The 20,445-nt window shown below is 40.8% G+C and overlaps 1 protein-coding gene across 4 annotated transcripts in view; it reads right to left on the reverse strand.

Annotated features, from left to right (window-relative positions):
* abr (ABR activator of RhoGEF and GTPase) overlaps window positions 1–20,445 on the reverse strand; it is a 121,615-nt gene that overhangs the window by 35,255 nt on the left and 65,915 nt on the right. For all 4 annotated transcript variants that reach the window (XM_051399978.1, XM_051399979.1, XM_051399980.1 and 1 more), the window contains 10 exons: window positions 18,434–18,486; window positions 17,492–17,632; window positions 17,176–17,297; window positions 14,955–15,123; window positions 12,557–12,676; window positions 12,194–12,269; window positions 11,932–12,036; window positions 8,813–8,887; window positions 2,554–2,651; window positions 2,320–2,451 (listed from right to left, as the gene is read on the reverse strand). In XM_051399978.1, coding sequence (XP_051255938.1) covers window positions 2,320–2,451; window positions 2,554–2,651; window positions 8,813–8,887; window positions 11,932–12,036; window positions 12,194–12,269; window positions 12,557–12,676; window positions 14,955–15,123; window positions 17,176–17,297; window positions 17,492–17,632; window positions 18,434–18,486 — 1,091 coding nt within the window. The remainder of the gene's footprint in view (window positions 1–2,319; window positions 2,452–2,553; window positions 2,652–8,812; window positions 8,888–11,931; window positions 12,037–12,193; window positions 12,270–12,556; window positions 12,677–14,954; window positions 15,124–17,175; window positions 17,298–17,491; window positions 17,633–18,433; window positions 18,487–20,445) is intronic.

Here is a 20,445-nt window from a genome sequence, read left to right on the forward strand (position 1 = left end):
TGACCAACCAAAATTACAACCAGACGGAAGTGAGCATTCAACTGTGGTGGTAAAGTTTATCTTTAATGGGTTATGGATTACACATACTTTCATTCAGAGCCTCAAGGTAGTATAATAATAAAATATACAATATACAACAACAGGCCAACTGTATATTAACTGGTGGTGAGGAGATCTACTGAAAATGAAAGATACAGTATTTTTCAGTTTTACCCTGGACTAGCAGTGCCTCTGACAACACTGATACTTCACTGTAGTGCTGCATTGAACTATTTTTATAATAATTTTCTCAATGTATCCATTAACTGTTTTTAAACTGTTTCTTTAAATTTCTTTTTCGAATCGACTAATTCATTATTCGATTAATTGTTACAGCTTTACGCAGCTGATACAATCAGCGGAGAGAGTTCCTCTATGCAACACATCTCTCTCTACCGACTACACACCCACAGCCCCAACAACGCCCTCTACTGTACATCCTCACAAACCATTCCCATCCTCTCAGAGTCTGGGATAGAACATGCCATTCTCTCTCTCCATTTCGATCCCCATATCTATTTTTCCCTTCTCACAGTGAGCCAGCAAACATGTGGTTTATTTATTTGTTTTTTTGGCTGTTGTTGGCTGGAAGTAGATGTTCCCAGCAGCAGCAGCAGCAGCAGCAGCAGCAGCAGCAGCGTTTGTCTCTCTGACTGACAGCCATGCCGGAGAGGGTGGGTTTTACTGTCATGTAGGATACAATATTGAACCATTGATGAACCCCTGACCGTATTTAATGTGAAAAGATGGGATAGTCCCTTTTAACCAAGAAGAGTAAATCAAATAGTACGTTCATCTGTATGGCTGAAAAATGAGAGGTAAAATCAATCTAAACTATACTCTACCAACCAAATCTATACCCTATGACTGTGACTGTTAAAATAAAGGGCAAACTAACCGTATGTTTGTGTGCACATTTGTTTCTATTTTCCTGTGAGTAGATTAACTGTTAATGTAAATGTTATACATTATCTTTCATTAGAAGTCGACTCCTGACCAAATGAACCCAATCACAGAGGCATGGTAAGGAGAGGTTGCATTATTTTCTAACACACCGCTATCAGAAGCAAAGATTGACTGGGTACTATCCATAGACTTCCATACATTTCCATATAGTTAATGTTTCTATTAATCATTTTTGAAACATTCAAGGTCATTATAACAGTAAATCCAATGCCACATTAAGATGCATGTGGATCTGATACAAGAGTATGCCTGTGTGCTGCATACACGCTCTTATTCCCATTTGCTCTTCAGAGGAAATCAAAGGCAACACTCAAGGACACAAAGCATCAAACTGAATGAGAAAAGCGTAGAAAGTGATGGTAACAAACAGGAAATGCTATAACAAATATGTTGTGGGTGTTTTCCATTTAAAGACTGTTTGAAAAACAGACTACATACCAACTCCAGAACATAAGATTCAGAAGATATTTCTGAGATGCAACCTTTCCTTTAAAATGTAACTTTATGTGAGTGATTCATGTTTGCCCCACTTTCTCGCTATGTTAGACGGAAGATCTGTATTCCCAGTGCAACTGCTCGCTGATACTGCTTCAACCTGCAACTACAAATGTTATCCTACGTGCAACAGCAACAAACAAATCTTGAAGGATTGAACTGATTTATATCTTCTGTTAAGTTTGGAGGGTTAAAAAGTATCAGAAGCAAGTTCAAAAATAACCTGCTACAAGCTCACCTCTGGCACTGACACATGCACCACTTGAGAAAAACATGAGGACATTAACTGATGATTGAAGAGCAACTAAAACCCTCAGAGTCGACCCGAATTCATAAGGCGAAACTCTATCGACGACAGAGGAGGAAACTGCAAGCAATTGGACTGAATTGCAGGGGAAATGACAGGAGTCAAGATTCACTTGACCAAAGAAATTTTCCTGAGAGGTTGTGGAAAATTAGAAACATGACTCTTCTGTTTCAAAAAACCTAAACAACGATGCAGAGTAGAGAACAGCATTTTGCCTGAATATCAAGAAACCACAGATTCCACTGCATAGGGAGGATCTAGTTAACAAGACTGAAAGGGATTTTTATAGGAACATTTCTCACAACAGGACAGGGGAAACCCTCTAAATAAACTCACTTTCAGACTATTAATTCAACCAGCATCCACCACGACAAAACCGCTCCGCTGTGCACAGAGGCTAGACAGCAAATTTAAAATGAGTCACATGTTGGGAAATGTCCCCAAGGGACCCAGACGTTTCTCTTGGTGTATGGTTGCTTTCTGTGATGGCCTGTCAGCGGCCGTCCTCTTACCTGGACTTGCCCTTTTCCCATGATCTTATCCACAATCTCGTTGTCGTCCTTGTTGAGCATGCTTTTGTCGTAACAATTCTCATAGCACAGAATCCGCAGGTACTGGGAGCCCTCCAACTCAATCTCAAACTCCTGATCAACGACACAGATAGAGAGAAGCAGAAGACATTATTTGCTGTTGCATCGCAACAAAATCGGTGCAATGTAGAGTAAGGAGATGTCTTGGTGACTGACTTCGTTCCACTGTGGCTCTGTGGTGTCTCTGAAGACGCGGGTCTTGGCCTTGCTGACAAAGTATCCATACGAGTCCACTTCAAGGGTGCAGTATAGATCTGGAAGGAAACACAGAAGGTAGATATATCCATTAACAGAACTCGAGTCTTGTACAGTAGATATCTGTGTAATTTTATAAGTTATCATGGTGTTTTAGAAAAATATACTGTGGACTAAATTACGCGCCTCTGTGAATCACATTTTTATCATCTTGTAGTAAAAGTGCAGCCATTAAAAGGTTATTACAGCCATTAAAACAGACTAGGGTAATGATGTCATTGAATGGAGATAATGTAATTTCATTAAATGTGAACATAGTTACAGCCAATAGTGTTTCTTGTTCATTTTTATTTCCTAACACTTAAGTAATGGTTTAATATTATGTAATACTCACTGGGCTGCCATTAACAATTCATTTTCAAATAATCTACATATTAATTTCTCGATAAATCAATTAATTTTGTGGCCTATAAAATGTCACTTAAGTTTACTTAAAATGTCTTGTTTTGTCCAACCAACAGTCCTAACGATAATCAGTTTACTCTCATAGTTAGAAGACAAAGAAATCTAGAAAATATTCACACTTGAGAAGATGGAACCAGTGACTTTTTTTCAAATTTTGCTTAAAAAAATAAAATTATATGATTATCAAAGTAATTGGTAATTCATTTTTGAATTAATCAACTAATCGCAAATTAATCGCGTAATTGTTTCAGTATCTAGAGACTGTCACATGCCATTAAATGCAAATCCTTTTTTGAAAGGATCCATATTTGCAAAGCAAAAATTGACTGTCATCACTTTGTAGCGTACAGGATAAATATCTCCAAGTTCAGCATTATTCAAAATCATAAGTAAAATATTAACAGATACAATTCCTCATCATACACACCTGAAACCATTTTCAAGTAGAAATGTTTAGAAGTAGAAATTTAAAAGGTTTACACAATGGCAGTAAGTCAGTGTCTAATTATGATATCAGACTTGTAATGAATGTGCACTTAAAAGATAAAAAGGTTACATTCCATCAAAGTGAAAAAGCCCTTTAAATTGTCAATAGTCCTTTACACTGACATCAATCTCCTGCCTGTGTACACATTCAGGACCAGCCAGCAACCCCCTTTACATCTTCATACCACAGCCGTCGCTCCCCAGGGATCAGCTCACACTCAGTTCTTACACAGAGCAATTAAGTCTGTTAATGTGTTTCTTTAAATGCTGTTGTAGTGGTTCCTGCAGCCCTCGCTACCGGCTGTCTGTAAAGTGTCTATAGTACGTCCCCGCAGCCTGGACCTGATCCCTGGGGTTAACCTCCACCTGACAGCATGATGGATGGATGTACTGCTCGACCTTTCACTAGGAGAGTCATCGAGATTGGGCGAGACAGAGACACGTATATGAATCTCATATATATATAAACACACACTCTCAGAATGACAGAGAATATGTTTACACTGCAACATCAAAAGTAATGGCATCATCATCAACAGCCAGACTTGTGGCTCGGTTAACATTATGGAGAGATACCACGCATACCACCTGGGTGAGCTATGACCGACTGGAGCAAACATTCACATATGTAGCCATATAACTATCCCTAACAGGACAATACAGTATAATGGAAACTCATTCCATCTGGTTTCATTCCTCCTTTGTTTGTTTTCTCAGCATCCTGAAAGGCTCTGGCATAATTACTCCCAGTGAGGAAGAGATTAGCGGCGGTGGTACGAGGGAAGTTCAGTGGAGGGGAATTCAGTGTGACCATCTGGGGGATATTTATGAAATGAAGCAGTTATCGTACGCTTCCGCTACATACAGGAGGCATAACAGCTCGTGGCCGTCACCTCTGGTTGAACATCTAACATCCCCAAAAAAAGAAATACCCGTCACAGTCCGCTGCACTCAATAGATGAAATGACATTTTTCACCAACAACACTGATCTAGTTTAGACCAAAGCACACAGTTGCAAAACAGCTTGAAACTTTATTTAGGAATGTCAATGAGGGCACTTTAGAGACAAGTAGAAGGGCATTTGTGGAGACACTACTGTGATTTAAACTTCTCTTTTTCATCTAGCCGCGGAGGAGAGTGTATTCATATTCCTGAGCAGCTCCCAGTTTCCTTTGGAAGTTGATTTCCTCTCTATCTGAAATGGGTTTATGTGCCCAGACCTAAAATTCAAACAAGGCCAGAGAGAGCATATTTAGAGAGGTCTTTTTGTGTCCTCGCAGTGGATGCAGGCCCTCCTTTGAGAAGTAGGACGGACAAAAAAAGGCCTGGAACTCCATGAGTTTTCATTTTTCCTGGCAGGTCACCATCGGGCTCAAAGTATGAGGGGGATAAATTTGGCCAGCATGGGGTCTCTGACCCCTAAATGCAGGGGTTAATGGATACCATCCTTTTCCATCTCAATCAACTGAGCCCTGCAGCCCTTGTGGCGTGTGTGTGTTCTTTTACAGGAGGCTAATCTTTGCCCGTGGCTGTGTTGAATGCTGGGTGAAACTGTGGGTTCACAGAATTAGGAAACAAGTGATAATCAGTTAAACTAATCAGTGTCTCCAATGCTACAAGTCCCAGCCACCAGAACGGCTAACTGTCTGTATGTTTAGCTTGAAGGCTTCAGTAGAAAATATTCTTCTCAGAGAAAAAAATAAGAAGGGAACAGGCATAATCAAATTGTTTTCATAGAATCCAGAAGGAGAAAACTAATAAAAGCATGGCGAGCAATGAATGGCATTGCATGGAGCCATGGCTGGAGTCAATTACACACAGAAATCATAAGAGTCATGAGAACAAGTGAACACTTATGGCAGTGTTTTGCCATTACTTTTTACGGGAACAGTGGCGAGTGATGAGAGCTATGGTTTTGATTTAAGCATTAAAATCACTGTACTGTACTGTACTATCTTTTGTCCAGTAGCAACTGCATTATTATTCCATTATTAGTTATATATATCAACTAAAGCTGAAATCTCTTGTTGGAAAAGCTCATGCAACTAACTGCAGATTATTATAGCTGTGCTCACATTAAATGTTTTTATGATTTAAACAACTGTTGTTTCAGTTTGGACCTGTACACGCTCTCCCTGTGAAGCATGGGCAGATGTTGTCCGACAGCATCAAGTCGCAGCTGCTGTTGAACACACACATAGGGAGAACAATGCACAGTGTCACTTGTTGACACTCATACATATATGAAAGTAAACCACGAACCAAAGTTAACACGTTTTGCATCTCTCTATTAGGTCATGTTTTCCACTTCCAACTGAGTCTTTGGGAGATACTTGACTCCCAGTTACTTCCTCTGTGACCCAGTTTGACTACTTTGCCCTGGGCTGAATTTAAAGCCCTTTCCCACTGGGGGGAGATCGTTGTGACATAAATAACACAGCTCCCATAAGATATTCTAGTACATGCTTATGTGATTTTTTTTTTCAAACAAACAGAAACAAAAAGGAACAAAAAGAGGCTGTTGTTGATGATTACACATCCCCTTAACAATCTGAACCACTGAATAATGACTGTTATTTCCAGTCATTACACATTTGAATTCTGATATGATAATAATTACCATGTGCATGAACAGCAAAACACACACACATTACATTATGCAAAGAGCAGAAAACTGCTTCAAAATCCTTGTAAAGAACACATGGCTTGCAGGGGAAGTCAACACAATGAGAAATGTCTTACGCATAGTCAGTGAAGGAGACATCAACAATGAAATTGAAACCACATCGAACATCTAGCTCACACACACACACACACACACACACACACACACACACACACACACACACACACACACACACACACACACACACACACAGGCTGAATTACACAACAACACCGCACAACATCTACATAAAAAGGCAAATTTGATCCCATCATTAAGTTACATCTGGAGGAAATGGTGTAATTTTAGTAATTTGTGGTACTGGGGGGAATTATACAGGCAGGAGAAACAGTCTTTTGAATACATCGCTCCCATTAACTTTGTGATTTTCAAAACATCCGTCTATGATAAAAATGGGAAACTCTGCCAGAGCTGGACAGGTTTCATAAACAGGATTCTACAGGGATATTCACAAATACTACAAACATCCAACCATTTGTGAAAGGGATAAGGACACAAACTGTGATACACCTTTTACCTTCAATGCAATTACAAGTCAGGTATTTCAATGCAAAATGCTTACAGGACACTGAGGATGGTAGAAGAGATATTTGTCAAAGTATGGCGTTGGCGGCCACAAGTTAACCAAATTTAAGATGGTTTAAGATTGAAGATGCAAAGCTTGAAGTTACTAGTAATGCAATACAAGACAACTGAATAATTTAAATGTATTAACTGCTTGATACACTTGACATTAAATGGTTAACTGAGGATGAACAGCTGTAGTGGTAAATAAAAGGTTGGGTAAACTTTCTCATTTCAGCATCATGGGTGCAGCCAGTATATTCCCATATATAAACACTTAACTACCCACACATGCACACACACTCACACATAAAACACAGTCGCCCACACAGCTCTTTCCTAACCTGAAAACACAGGTGCTCGGTGGTAGCGGTGGCGCACAGAAAGTTGTGAACACAGCTGAATAAAAAAACTGAGTCATGTAGAACTGCGTTGTGTAAACCGAGCTGAAGCCTACATTAGAATTAATTATGGACAACTATCCAATGTGTTTTCCCTCTCTGACTTATGGAGTTGATTCTAAAGCTCTAGCTGCACATACAGGATGATAATGAAACTTATTGTCTTTGGTCCATGCTTAAGACTGCCTCCTGTCTTTTTGCTCTAAGAAATCAACATCACTTGCATCTTCTGCTGGAGTGAAGAGGAGGGTCTGTTTATTTTCTTCACCTGGCATATGTGGGTGGTGTGAGCGATACCAGAACTTAGAAAAGAAAAAGTGCAAGAAAGGTTTTTAACTTGTGTACACTCTGCATAAACAAACACCCCTGGGGTTGTGCGTGAATGCTATTTCAGATTTTCAGAGTTGGGTAAACAGCATTTACAGTACACGCATCTACAAGCCTGATAATTACATTTTGTTAACTTTTAACCCCCATTTAGAGGGGCATTTTATTTTATTTTGATAAAGTGTTTCACCAACTACAGAGCTTCTTAGTCCATTAAACAGAGCATGCAACCTTCATCTATTTTAAGGATAAATGCTTCTATAGTAGCCATTATCATCAGCAGAGTGACCTTTAACAACAACAACAACACATCATTTACCCCACACTACCTCTATGGCTTGCACGCTCCACCCTGACTCTATACGCTTCACTGGACATACTTACATCAAACTGTATCAGTAAAACAACACACACACACACACACACACACACACACACACACACACACACACACACACACACACACACACACACACACACACACACACACACACACACACACAAGCACACAAGCACACAGGATTTCTTCATTTTTAAACCCTTCAGCTCTCTGCGTTCCATCGAGAATCAAACAGGCTTTCAGAGGAGAGAGCTTTCCAATCCATTACCCAGGAAACTCTAGCAGGCCAGCTTTCACATTCTAAGGCTGTCATGGTAACCAAGGAACTCACATTTCTTCATCTCTGTCTCTTTTCCAGATATTTGATATTTGAACTGGTGATTGTGCAACAGGGCACAAAGTGTACCGCAGCACCAGCTGTCCACCATAGACACATCTGAAACTGCAGGGTTCTGCCAACATCACGCTCAACTGATGACAAGCACACACACAGAGCTGTATCTGCACACATTGTTATACAAAGGAACATTTGTGTAAGGCAGGCAGTATCAGAGACAGCTCGCATCATGTTTGTCGATTTCAAAATGATCCTCACCTGCTGTGCATTATTTTAGACATTCTTTCCTTTGTATGTGCCTTGATTGTTTTTGAGGCAATTTGGGATGTCTGCTCAATAAAAACAACCACAGAGATTCCACTGTGGCTTTCACTTCTCCTCTGAGACTCTTTCTCTCTCTCCCTCTCCTGTCCTCTATGCTCTTATTCTCCATCCATCCATCTGGCCATCTCTGTATTGAGCCACGGCAAGATGGAAACTGCATGTGCAGGACTGCAGTGATTGACTGGATCACGTGTTTTGCTGGCAGACACGTATATGCACAGCAGCTATGTGTGAGGGGATGCGGAGCCAGAGGAGTGTGGTAAAAAAATGCTGCTTCTGGTTGACTTACTGGCCGACTCCTTGAATCCTTTGGCAGAGTGGACGATCACATGCAGAAAGCCGTACAGGCCAGGAGTCTCCTCATCTGGAAAACAAGCACACAGAGCAATTAGTCCCATCCCTAGTATAAATGTGGAGAGGTATTGTGTTTAAAAATCATTCAGAATGAGAGTCTGTGTACATAAACAGCACAAAGATAAACAGTCAAATTGCAAATTGAGACTTGTGAGCCACTCTTGTGTCCCGTCTGTATCTCCTCACCAATGTCGTGCAGATGAGAGATAGATTCACGGATAGAAACTGAAAGAAATTACCCACTAAACACAACTGTATCTGCTGACGTCATTTCTGTCACAGATCTCATAAACCCATAAACTCACACGTAGAAAATATTTTTCCTTCGACTGCATGCAAGAACCACTTGTAAAATTGTAATTGTTTAAGAGAACTTGTGTCATTCACCAAATTTCTTGTATTTAAAACAAAATTCACGAGTGGTCGTGAGGTGGACCTGTTGTATAAGTCTACTACAGATAGTCTGACTCTGCACAGATGAAAAACACTGCTTTCACTTAATACTCTACTCACCATATCGTCATCCTCCTGCCTTGCCAATTTAGATTTTAAATTTTATAATGTTTATGGGAATATTTAAACACAGTAACTTCTACATTTCAGTATTAATTCCCCATGAATGTCACATCCCCTTAACTGCCTCTCACATTAGTCAGTGTACGTGTGTGACCTTATATCAAACTATTCCACCACTACTCACACTATATTTTCAATTACAAGCAGGATTTGAAGCTCCACAGTGTGTAAGTCTTTTAAGTCTTTGGTCATGTTTTTGTGAATGAAACCTGGCCACAAATGCAGCAAAACAGGCAGCCTTATATGGCTATATGGCCTTAATCTCACGAACGTGCACTTCCTCATTCATGAGGACAAAAGGAGGGATTTACGAAAATTTTATGCAGTTAAGAGAGTTTGGCAAATCCAACTTGAAACACACAACTAAATTTTAAAAAAAAAGTAAGATTCATGATAAGAAAATGAAAATGTTCTTGCATGAAGCCCATTGTGTAACTTTCACCCTTTATTTCAGGTTGGGTGGTCCAAACGGTGAATAAACTTACAATTATTAACATCCACTCCAATAACTGTTTTCACCCTTCCAACACCCAGTTCCAAATTTATGTTTGAGAAGACACTGAGTATAAGGCACTAGAAACATTTTTGAGGTCCTAAATGAAAATGAACTGTTATTACAACCTTTAGTCAGATCGGTATCAGACCTCACAACAACAAGCCCAGTCTTCTGCCATAATGACTGAGTTGGCTCACGAGTGGAGATCCGTGGGTGGACGTTTGTTGGGTGGCCTGAAATACCCCCTGTCCCACCGACAGACACATGAAGGGGTATACACTCTTGCTTTGGTTGAGGCCTGTGAATCCTGGCTGTTTCCTGGTAAATAAACTATGATGGAGGGCTATGCGGCTGTTTGGAGCTCCACTGTAGGCAGAGAGCAGTCAGCTCCCCCAGGGTTTAACGTGAGTGTGTATATTGTATATAAGCGACAGAGTTTCACAGGGAGAGGGTTCAAAGGTTCAGCTTCAAGGTGGCCTATGTGCTGCTTTTAGAGCCAAATTGAGGTTTGTTTCTTTCATTTATAATCCAACCTGAACAATAAACTGTAAATCCATTAACATGTGATAATTGATCATAATTCTGAGAAATAATCTCCAAAGGGTCTCTTCAATCCATCCTCTTAGTTATGAGAAACATTCCTCAACCAGCTGGTGTCCATTTAGACCCCTACTGTGCTTCCTGCATCACATGTCACTGAGGTGTGTGTGCGTCGGTGTGTGTGACGTGGGGCCTGAGCTCGGTTTTAACACACAGAGATATTGCCTCCCTGGAAAAGGAGGAAAATGTCAACAAACTGAAGTAAAATGTCAGACCTGTTACACTGCAGAAAGGTGAGGGTTTAATCAAATCAGCAGAGTCAACATGTAAGTAAAAACCTTGAGGAGGACCAAAGCAGATAACATTATAAACCAAACTTCTTTAATAAGAAGAACATGGTGGAAAGGAAAGAGAAGTTCATGGTGAAATGATATAAAGCAAATGTAATAATCTGCTATTGAATAAATGCAAAGTGCAGAAGTGAAATATCAATTTAAGGGATTTGTTGGTTAAATCTGATCTTCCTCCTCCAAATGTTTTTTAATGCTTTAAATGTATAATCAATAACATATACATTAATAAATAAATTGATACGCAAGCTTGCTGTCTGGTATTCAACTGGAAGTGATGTGTTTTAGTTTGTTTTGAATAATTAAAGGAGGAACTGGGTAATTAATTAGCATAAGCACAAACAAAACCCTCAAATAGCATAAAAAGTCACAGTACTATACTTCACTGTTCAGCTGGCAGCTGACATCTGAAAGAGTTCAGCTCAGAGAGCACTCCAGCAAGTTCACCAGAATTCAAAATTAAAATAAAAAGCAAGAATCCGTATGATCACCACTTTAAAGGTATTGAATGTCAAAATAATGGCCGACTTGCATAGAGATGCCATTGTATAAGAAGCAAACATGGATTTTTTTCCTGTATGGTGGGAGTAAGATTAAGACAGTGTGCCTTTCAGTGTCTTGAACACTTTCTGTCAGCTCTGTGGTTATGCATGTGTATTGTGTGTGAAAGCAGAGACCCTTGTGCCATTTGGGTAGGTCGGCCAGATGGCTTTAATGTCACCACCAGCCTCTGAAAGCTGTGCAATGTGGAGATCTGGAGCAAAAACAAACATATAGGAGCTAGGAGCTCAGTGCAGGCCACCGCAGACACAGTGCGTGGCATTGACTGCTACGAGCTAGATGAGAAACATATTGTAACCTAGATTCTCTCCTGCAAGGCCTTCTCTCTCTCATTATGTGCTCTTTTTTGTGCTGAGAGTATAACAGGCGCTTTTGTGTTTGAATTCAAACTCAAAGCAGATAGGAGAGGAAGGAAAAATGGCATGATATGTGTGTTTGTGATTGTGGAGAAAAAGGAGAAAGCAAACACAGAAGGCATCCAAATATAAGAGGACAAGAATAAAGGAGATATTGTCTATGAGTATTTCTTACCGTCTTTGTTACTGGTCACTGGAATGTTGTGGACAGTTCGGAGTTTGAAACAGGAGCTGGTCAGGACCTGGAGCTCAACAGAACTTAAGACACACGCCTGAAGATCTGGAAAAACACACAGCAACCACACAGACACAAACGTTCACTTTTCTGTGGTAGAGTGTGTAAAAAGGGGGTTTAAAATAACTTTAAGATGAAGCACACAATGTTTTCTAAGGACAGAAACAAACAGGAAGACAATGCCATTGAAGGCCAGCATTACCTTTCTTCTGGAGTTTCTGGATGCTTTCCCTCCACTCTGACCTCTCGTAATCGGAGGAGAGGAGGAACAGGTAGCTCTGGATACACACAGAAAAAACACTGTTAAATACGTCAAGGATGTTGCCTCTGTACTAAAATAACTATTGAAAGAACAAAACAAGATTTTGATTTTTAATATTTTATACAGAAACTAGGGGAGTGGAAATCCATCTAAAAACCAGTAGAAAAGCCACAGTTCAAAATGATTTCTGTAACTCTATCACAAAGGATTCTTTTGAAAGATACACATCTCCATCTAGTGGTGAGAGTTGAGCGCTGCAGCTACACAGATGCAGAAAGTGACAGGATGGAATGAACAGATCACCTTTCCATGTTTGTTGTGGATGCGGAAAGGGATGGTGGGGGAGTGCAAGAGCAGCCACGACTCCTGCTCATTCATCTTCTTCCTCAGACGCTCCACGCGACTCTGACCCTTTGGTGCTTTCTACACACACACACACACACACACACACACACATACACACACATACACACACACATACACACACATACACACACACACACAAATACACACAAAAAGAGATATAGAATCTCATTCAGAATGATGGGAAAACACATTTAAGTAAAATTTTGATATTGATTTTATGTCTAGTTTACACGCCATTTTATAATGACGATAAAATTATAAAATTAGAAACTGTTTCATCACTACTGTATAATTACTGTTGTACTGTTGTCAGGTACGATCAGCATGGTATCAGCTTATTGAAATCTTTCCTATTGTCCAGGAAAGACTGTGGATAAGCCCCTGAAAGTGAGCTCCATGCTGCTGAGTCTTGATATATAATTCAAGGATCTGGCTTTCTTGTAAGTATTGAAGGAAAACAAACACACACACCCTCTCAGACCACACCAGGAAGCCATGAGTCAGAGCCTAGTTACAATCAGCTGAATCTCTCACCGCTCTGGCCTCCTCCAAGTCTAAATACCAACCATGGTCACTCACTGTGCCCCGGCTGGGCGCCTTAACACTGTGAGAGGGTAATAACAGGAACTCTCTGCTCCTGAAGTTTCAGTGAGTCTCAGCCAGGGGCGCGGGGGTGTATTACTGTACATAGGGTGCGTAGGGTGTATTACTGTACATACTTGCAACTGTTGGAGGCTTATAACATCTTTTTTTTCAACCTCTGCCAGTAACCAACTGTTTCAGCACTGATAGGAATAGACAAGGAAGGATGCCATGGCAAACATGTCCCGGATGAAGTGTGAAGCAGCACTGTGACCACTATTGCAAATCACAACAATAAGAATTTGGAGATCAATGGGTATATATATGGGAATAATTTTCTACTTTTACAAAGAAAAAGATGAGTTTTTGTTTTGAGTTTTATATATTTCTAACTCCGTTTGAGGATCTATATAATACAGTGTTTCCCTACATGGCACATTAAACTATAACTCTGTCTAAGACAAACAAAGGTATAGGTGAGTTAAAAGGAAGGTAAAACAGTTCCTTCCTTACAAGGAATCACTGACATGGGGAGTTTTCCATGAAAGTCTGAGTAGGCCATGATAAATAAATGGCTATTAAAGTTTCACTGGACACATGAGTCCAGACTTCCTTTCTGAGTCACTTGTATTTGTTTGTGTTTCTTACAACAATAAGAACTCACAGCTAATCATTCATTTTAAGGAACCCTGGAAGCCCCACCCATAGAAGCAAGGTCTCAGGGACTGATGTTAAAATAACCATTCCTAATCATGTGTACCTTGGCAACAATTGTTAAATACATTTCTATACTTGTATCAACACTTCATACAATAATACCTCCAAAAGTGAACACTGTGTCAGACTTAGGTGCCATTAAATTTAGGTTTTAGATATTAGACAAATGCATGTTTGTGAAATACCTTCAAAGTAAATCCTAGCATCCACAGTTGTTCATCAAAAATCAAAAGACCTAACTCTGAATTATTTGGGGCTAAAAGGGCTTTTTTTTTCATTTTTCAAAATATAATAAATATATTGTCTTCCATGTGTTTGTGAAGTTTTATTATTAAAGACTGAATTAAATAAACAAAGTTTTGGTCAATTTTTGGTTTGGCTCTCCTGTAAAGTTGGTCAAATGTCACCGACGCGCCTCTGGTTCCCTATCATTAGGCCCAGCAATGGGTATCAGGCTATGCCGTCATAAATCTACTGACACCATTCTCTAACTCTGACCTAACACACCTTTAAACTGCCTCTGAAACCTACCTTCATTCTAGCAGATACTCAGGGGTTTGACCCAGCTTTATATCTACATTTTATCTACTAAGGCTAACCTACATTGGCTGCTCCCCCCTGGCTTGATAGGCAGCTTCATCTGAGTGCCATGGCCCGCTCAATAGTCCAGCCGCCATATTTCTGCTTATCTAGCTCCACTAGTCTTAAAATAGTCACTAATTAGCAACCGCTCTGGTATGAGAAACTCGATACATGGTCCTTGATGTGTCTTAGCAAAGAAAAAAGAAAATGGTTAATCCAGTTCCTGTGCAGTACGAGCAAAATTTGATACTTTTGCCTGTGTTTAGTAGTTCCTGTTCTTTAAGTAGGAGTTCCACGTACTTGAATGGCATTTGAGTGACTCATTCAGTTTTCGTTTTATAATAGCAAATGTCTCAGTGTTACACCCACACTAACTGCCTTTGCCATTCTTAGCCATATACATACAAATACATTACATTTGGCTCCATATACCAGAAAAAAACAACTGGATTACCTTCTCTTTCTGTATCTCACTCTTTAAGACTGAGATCTTGATCTTCATTTCCTCGATCTCGTGCTCGGGCAGGACTTGGATACTGTGGCAAGAGTCGGAGTCGTCCAGGGTCTGGAAAGTTAAGTCCGCCAAAGGGATGTACCACTTGCACTCATACTGCTGATGGCGACTGGAGAGGAAAAGATGGAAGGATGCAGGAATACAGGGATTCAGGGATTCAGAGGGAGAATATAAAACACAATTAGTCTCATTAGACTCATCCAAATCAGTGGAGGACACACAAAGCTAAAAAGCCCTACAGAACAAAAGCGGTGAAAAACCATGTAGTAACATCAAATAATTAATGGAAAATTGCATGCATTATTATAGATGTCATAATTGAAGGACGCTTTGAAATACCATAATTAATATATCTCTGGTCAAATCTTTATGAAGCAACCCTAGTAAAAGATTGACACCACAAGTTGAAAGCAATACAACTTCAGGTCATACTCACAAATGTATTATCTTTCCATCCAAAATATTCTAGTTTGACCTCAGGACTAATTTGATCTGAACACATCAAAATAAGGAATAATTTTCAGTCTATTCATTTGATCCTAAAGCTATATTAATGAAAATGATGCACGCTCAGCACAGTGCTACTTCCTCCACGGCTGAGAAGATTGATCTGCATCGTCACTAATGAGACTCTCATTAGCATTCCTGGGTGCTGCACAGTTAACTCATTACCAGTGCAACACCTTCATCAGACGGAAATTGAAGCAGCTAGAGAATGAGAATCCATACTGGAAACACAATTCTCATAAGTTACAACTAAAATCTCCATTTATGGCTCAACTTCTGAGGGCCAATTAGATTAGAGGAACACATGTAAAATCTCACAAAAAGGTGGGCTGAATTTCACCGCCAGTAAACTAGGTCTTCTGGTTAGAAAACTATTCAGAAAAATGACAACAAATTCACTTTTGGTATGTGTAATATGGACTTCCATCCAAAGCCTATACACAGCAGCACAGGAAAGATGGCCTATTATGTTCTTTATCATCCAAGTACATTCATCTTACACCCCTCGAAGCCATTCCCGAGCCTCCGATCTCTTGCCCCCACCCCTCTATAATCAAACCCTTTGTGTCTCAGTGCTCTCTGGTCTTTTGGGAAATCTCTTTGTTATACAGACCAATCCGTTCATTTTTCTTTCTAGTGCACTCCTAGTCCTGTTTCCAGCTGATTTAGTTACATTTAAACACGCCCGCCAGATAGCGCACACACACACAAATAAGAGGGTGGGGCTCAGTTAGATAGGAGGAGTAGAATATGAATACATAATCATATCCAATTTCCTAGCCCTTTAGTAACAATAGCAACAGTGGACTATACATAAAGAGAACGATAAAATATGTATTCAGGAAGTGGAAACTGTGGCAGTGGTATGTAAATATGACTAATTCCAACATGATAGAAGTGAGATAATCAGAGGATACAACAGGATTAAGGATCCTCACTTAACCCGAGGTGATTGAGTTTCTGGATGGCTGCTCTGCTCTAACTGTGTGTGTGTGTAGCCATTAGGCGGCACGCTGAGATAACAATCCAGACCATAATAGTATGGGCCAAGAGTTAAGGCAACGACATGTGTTCCTCCAAGTGAGGGGTGGCTGCAAATGACACAGACAAATGATGAATGTCAACCAAAATAAGATCCAATCAGGCTAACAGCAGCCGCCAAGCTGACGAAGCGAGTGACAGGCAATCCCGTAAGTGTGACACTTAATCTATGGACATGTGTCAAGGCTTTAGATGCAGCATCACACAAACTCAACAGATTGCTTCCTGAAACACACAACCCCCTGCTTGTGCTTACACATCTCTATTCACCGTGTATATCTGCTTGTCTCGTACACCTTTCAAAATACCAGAGGCAAAATGCCTGCTAGTCTTTCTCTTTGTTAGTGAGGCTTCAAAAAGCCCTCCAGTTTTGCAGAACCGGGAACAGAAAGAGAGACAGGGTCTTTTGTAAAGTGCCGGTGTCATCCTTTGTGGTTCACTGTTGGGGCTGACGTGTTGATGTTGAAGGCAAAATAACTGACATACAGGCAGAAGAATAGAGAGGACAATCCTAAAAGAGTTGATATTTAAAAAGGTGCACATTCAAATGGCCCTGGTGTAAATACACTGTTTTTATACTCTGAAAGGAGAGGGCAACGTATGGTGGACTCACCCCACTGCCGTCTTCTTCATCTTGGCACAGAGCAGCAGATCGGTGAAGAGGAAGACGTGACGTACCTTCCTGGAGCTTTCCGACACCTCGACCAGGAAACCATCCTTCACCAGCTGACGGGCCTAAGAGAACACCTGATGTCACTTTATGTTGAGCCACCAACGCATATTGTACACAAAGCTGATGAAGTCAAACAGTCAGTTGTCGACTTGCATTCTGGGTAATGTAGGCACCAGTTTTTGACAAATGATAACAATGTGTGGAATGTGTTCTGCTGCATCGATTTATTAACACATCGAGAGCCCGACAATGTTACCTCTCCCTTGGGCGTGGTGACAGCAGTCCTGCGGGGGTCAATCTCCTCGTTGATAGAGGAGAGGAAGTTCTGAGATATCCGAAGAGCGTCCTGCAGGAGGGGGAAGTCCGGGTGGTCCTTAGGAGTATGTTTCAGCAAGTCCTACAACACATGCACAAACGTGCACAGTTACATAGACATACACAGTCATGGTCTGTGCTACGATACATACAACTTTACTGTGCTGTGAAAGCACAGAACTAATTGTTGGTGCTAATAATGTTTAAAAGGTCTATTATCATTTGTGGTTCTATCTATTCTAACTTTCAAAAATGAATTCAAGCATAAGCAGAAGTTATGACTTAATTTTATCTTCTTATTTAAAACATAACTGCACTGCACATACACAGCTTTCTTAAAACACTTAAGCTCATTTCCTTCTTTTTATTTAAGCTGCTCTCATCAGTCTAGCAGAGTGATGAACAGGACAGCTAACAACAGAGGCTTGAGAAGACTTCTATCTACCAAAACGAACAACCGCCACTTTCTACCGCTTCTTAATTGGCATGAATGACAGGTACATGACCTCTGTAGAAACACACTAGCCTGGGATACACTGGGTATGTTGTTGTTCTGACAGCTTTATGCAAACGTATTCATGCAATACAATCCTGGAAGGTAACTATACACATTCAGGGATGTCTGTGTCTCTGATTGGCAGTTCCTACTTAATTATTACTCATCCAAAGAGGTAGATTGGGAAGACACTGTGATAAACAACAAAATGCAGGCTTTGACTTTTTAGCACTTGGGCTGCTGTGTAGAGCAGAGGGGAATGGAGTTTCTAAATACTGCATTTAGAAAATTGAGAAGCAATATCATCAGAATCAGTGTTGTGCTTTTCTTTCCAATTCGGGTGAAAAGATCCTTTAAAGCCGTGCAAACTGCAAGCTGTGTACTCACATGAAGGACCAGGGTGCTTCTGGTAACACGGTCAATCGGCTTGTAAAGGAGAGCTGCGGGGGAGAGAAGAGGAGGGTTCTGAGTCAGCGCCGCTCACACACAAGTCTATACATGCAGAAACACACACACACACACACACACACACACACACACACACACACACACACACACACACACACACACACACACACACACACACACACACACACACACACACACACACACACACACACACACACACACACACACACACAGGAGGTCACAGTTCCACCGCTCGAACAAGGACAAACACTCCCACTCAGCTCACACCGAGTTAAACACGGCTCCTACAGTCAGACTGATGATATGATTCTCGGGTTGACGACATTTGATTTAATGACAACAAACGGCATGAAACTGACCCTGACCTTTGACCTCTCCATGAAGGAGAGTAAGCGAAAAGACAGTTTCCATGCTGGGATCAACAGAGGATTACATTGTTGTTTTATTATTAAATTATCTGAATGTGTGTGTTGTTTTATAGGAATGCAGCAGTTTGTTACTGCACAATGAAGGGATGGACACACACACACACACACACACACACACACACACACCTACACACACACACCCACACACACACACACACACACACACACACACAGAGGCTGCTTAACATGCAGTCCTTCTCCGGGTTGATGCTGCAGCCTCCTATTGGTTTAGTTTGCTTCCACTGCACATTTTGGCTGCTACTAGGTAAACTACAGCCTGCCTAGACACTAGACTTTAAGTCTCTCTGAAACACTCAGACCCAAACATAAACAGCAACAAATGACTGCATGTATATATGAAAAAACAGACACGTGCCCAAACGCCACCGTTCCTGTGTACCACCACACTTGGCTCATTTCCCCGTGGGCTGGCTAAGCTGCTGAGGTAGTGTGAACGGCAGCAGGTCTGACATACATGACAGCTCTAGGTGAGAAACTCCCACAGATAGGATAGAGGGGAAGACAGACAGAAAAAAATCATACAGGGGAGAGGGGCAACAGGCAAGATGGCAGATGTGAGAACCCCTAGGGAGTAACGAATAAGAAGCGAACACACATATAGATGTATAAAAAGAGAAGGGGGGGGGCTTTTATTCTGCATGTCCAGTCATGTAATGAAATGCCAAAAATGTCCCAAGGTCTCAAAATAATAATGCCACTGTGTCAGGAAACATTGTAAGGGTATGCAATAAAAACAAACCAGATCCACAAGGGCATAGAAATCTAAAAAAACAGCTGACAATGTTCCATTCGGTGATCAAGCTAATCTCCATTTATTAAAGTGAAAGATTTAAAGCAACTGATGTTTAAACCGAAGGGAAGAAAAGCAAGCCAAGTGAGACAGGGAGAAGCCTTCTGTATGCAGGGCAGGTCGGCCCAGACACAATCTGCTCCCACAGAGGGGTAGAAACAGTGCTACGCTTCCCCTCAAATGTTACACACTCTGTTTAAACCATTGGACATTGTGCTGTACAGTAGTACAGACATGTTCTCTCTGTCTTCTTCTTTCCCTCCGTACTCTTACTTGTTCAAGTGTTCATTCTCCTCTCTTCTCCCCCCTCCTTCAACTAAAAGAAATGAAAGAGCGAGAGCCGAAACCTACAGGGAACATGTTCAGATCTCCTGATAAGGCCTGTCATATTAAACTTTACACACTCTATACTGCCTCTCATATGTGCAAATATACACACACACACACACACACACACACACACACACACACACACACACACACACACACACACACACACTCTGCTACTGTATAAGACCAAAGAGAATCTCCTAGACGGCCTTGGTGATGCTCTTTGAAGTTTCTCCAACCTCTGGTCATTAATACTGCGGCCTCCATCAGTGGTCCTGCTTCACTGAACCAATACCGCTACCTCCTGGAGGATTAACTACAGGACCTGCACTGACTGCAGGCTGTGACCACCTCTAAATATGTGTGTGTTTATATTCACCTCAAGTATAGGTACTTTAGGT

This window comes from Dicentrarchus labrax, unplaced genomic scaffold (genome assembly GCF_905237075.1).
Source record: "Dicentrarchus labrax unplaced genomic scaffold, dlabrax2021, whole genome shotgun sequence".
NCBI classification, from domain to species: domain Eukaryota; kingdom Metazoa; phylum Chordata; class Actinopteri; family Moronidae; genus Dicentrarchus; species Dicentrarchus labrax.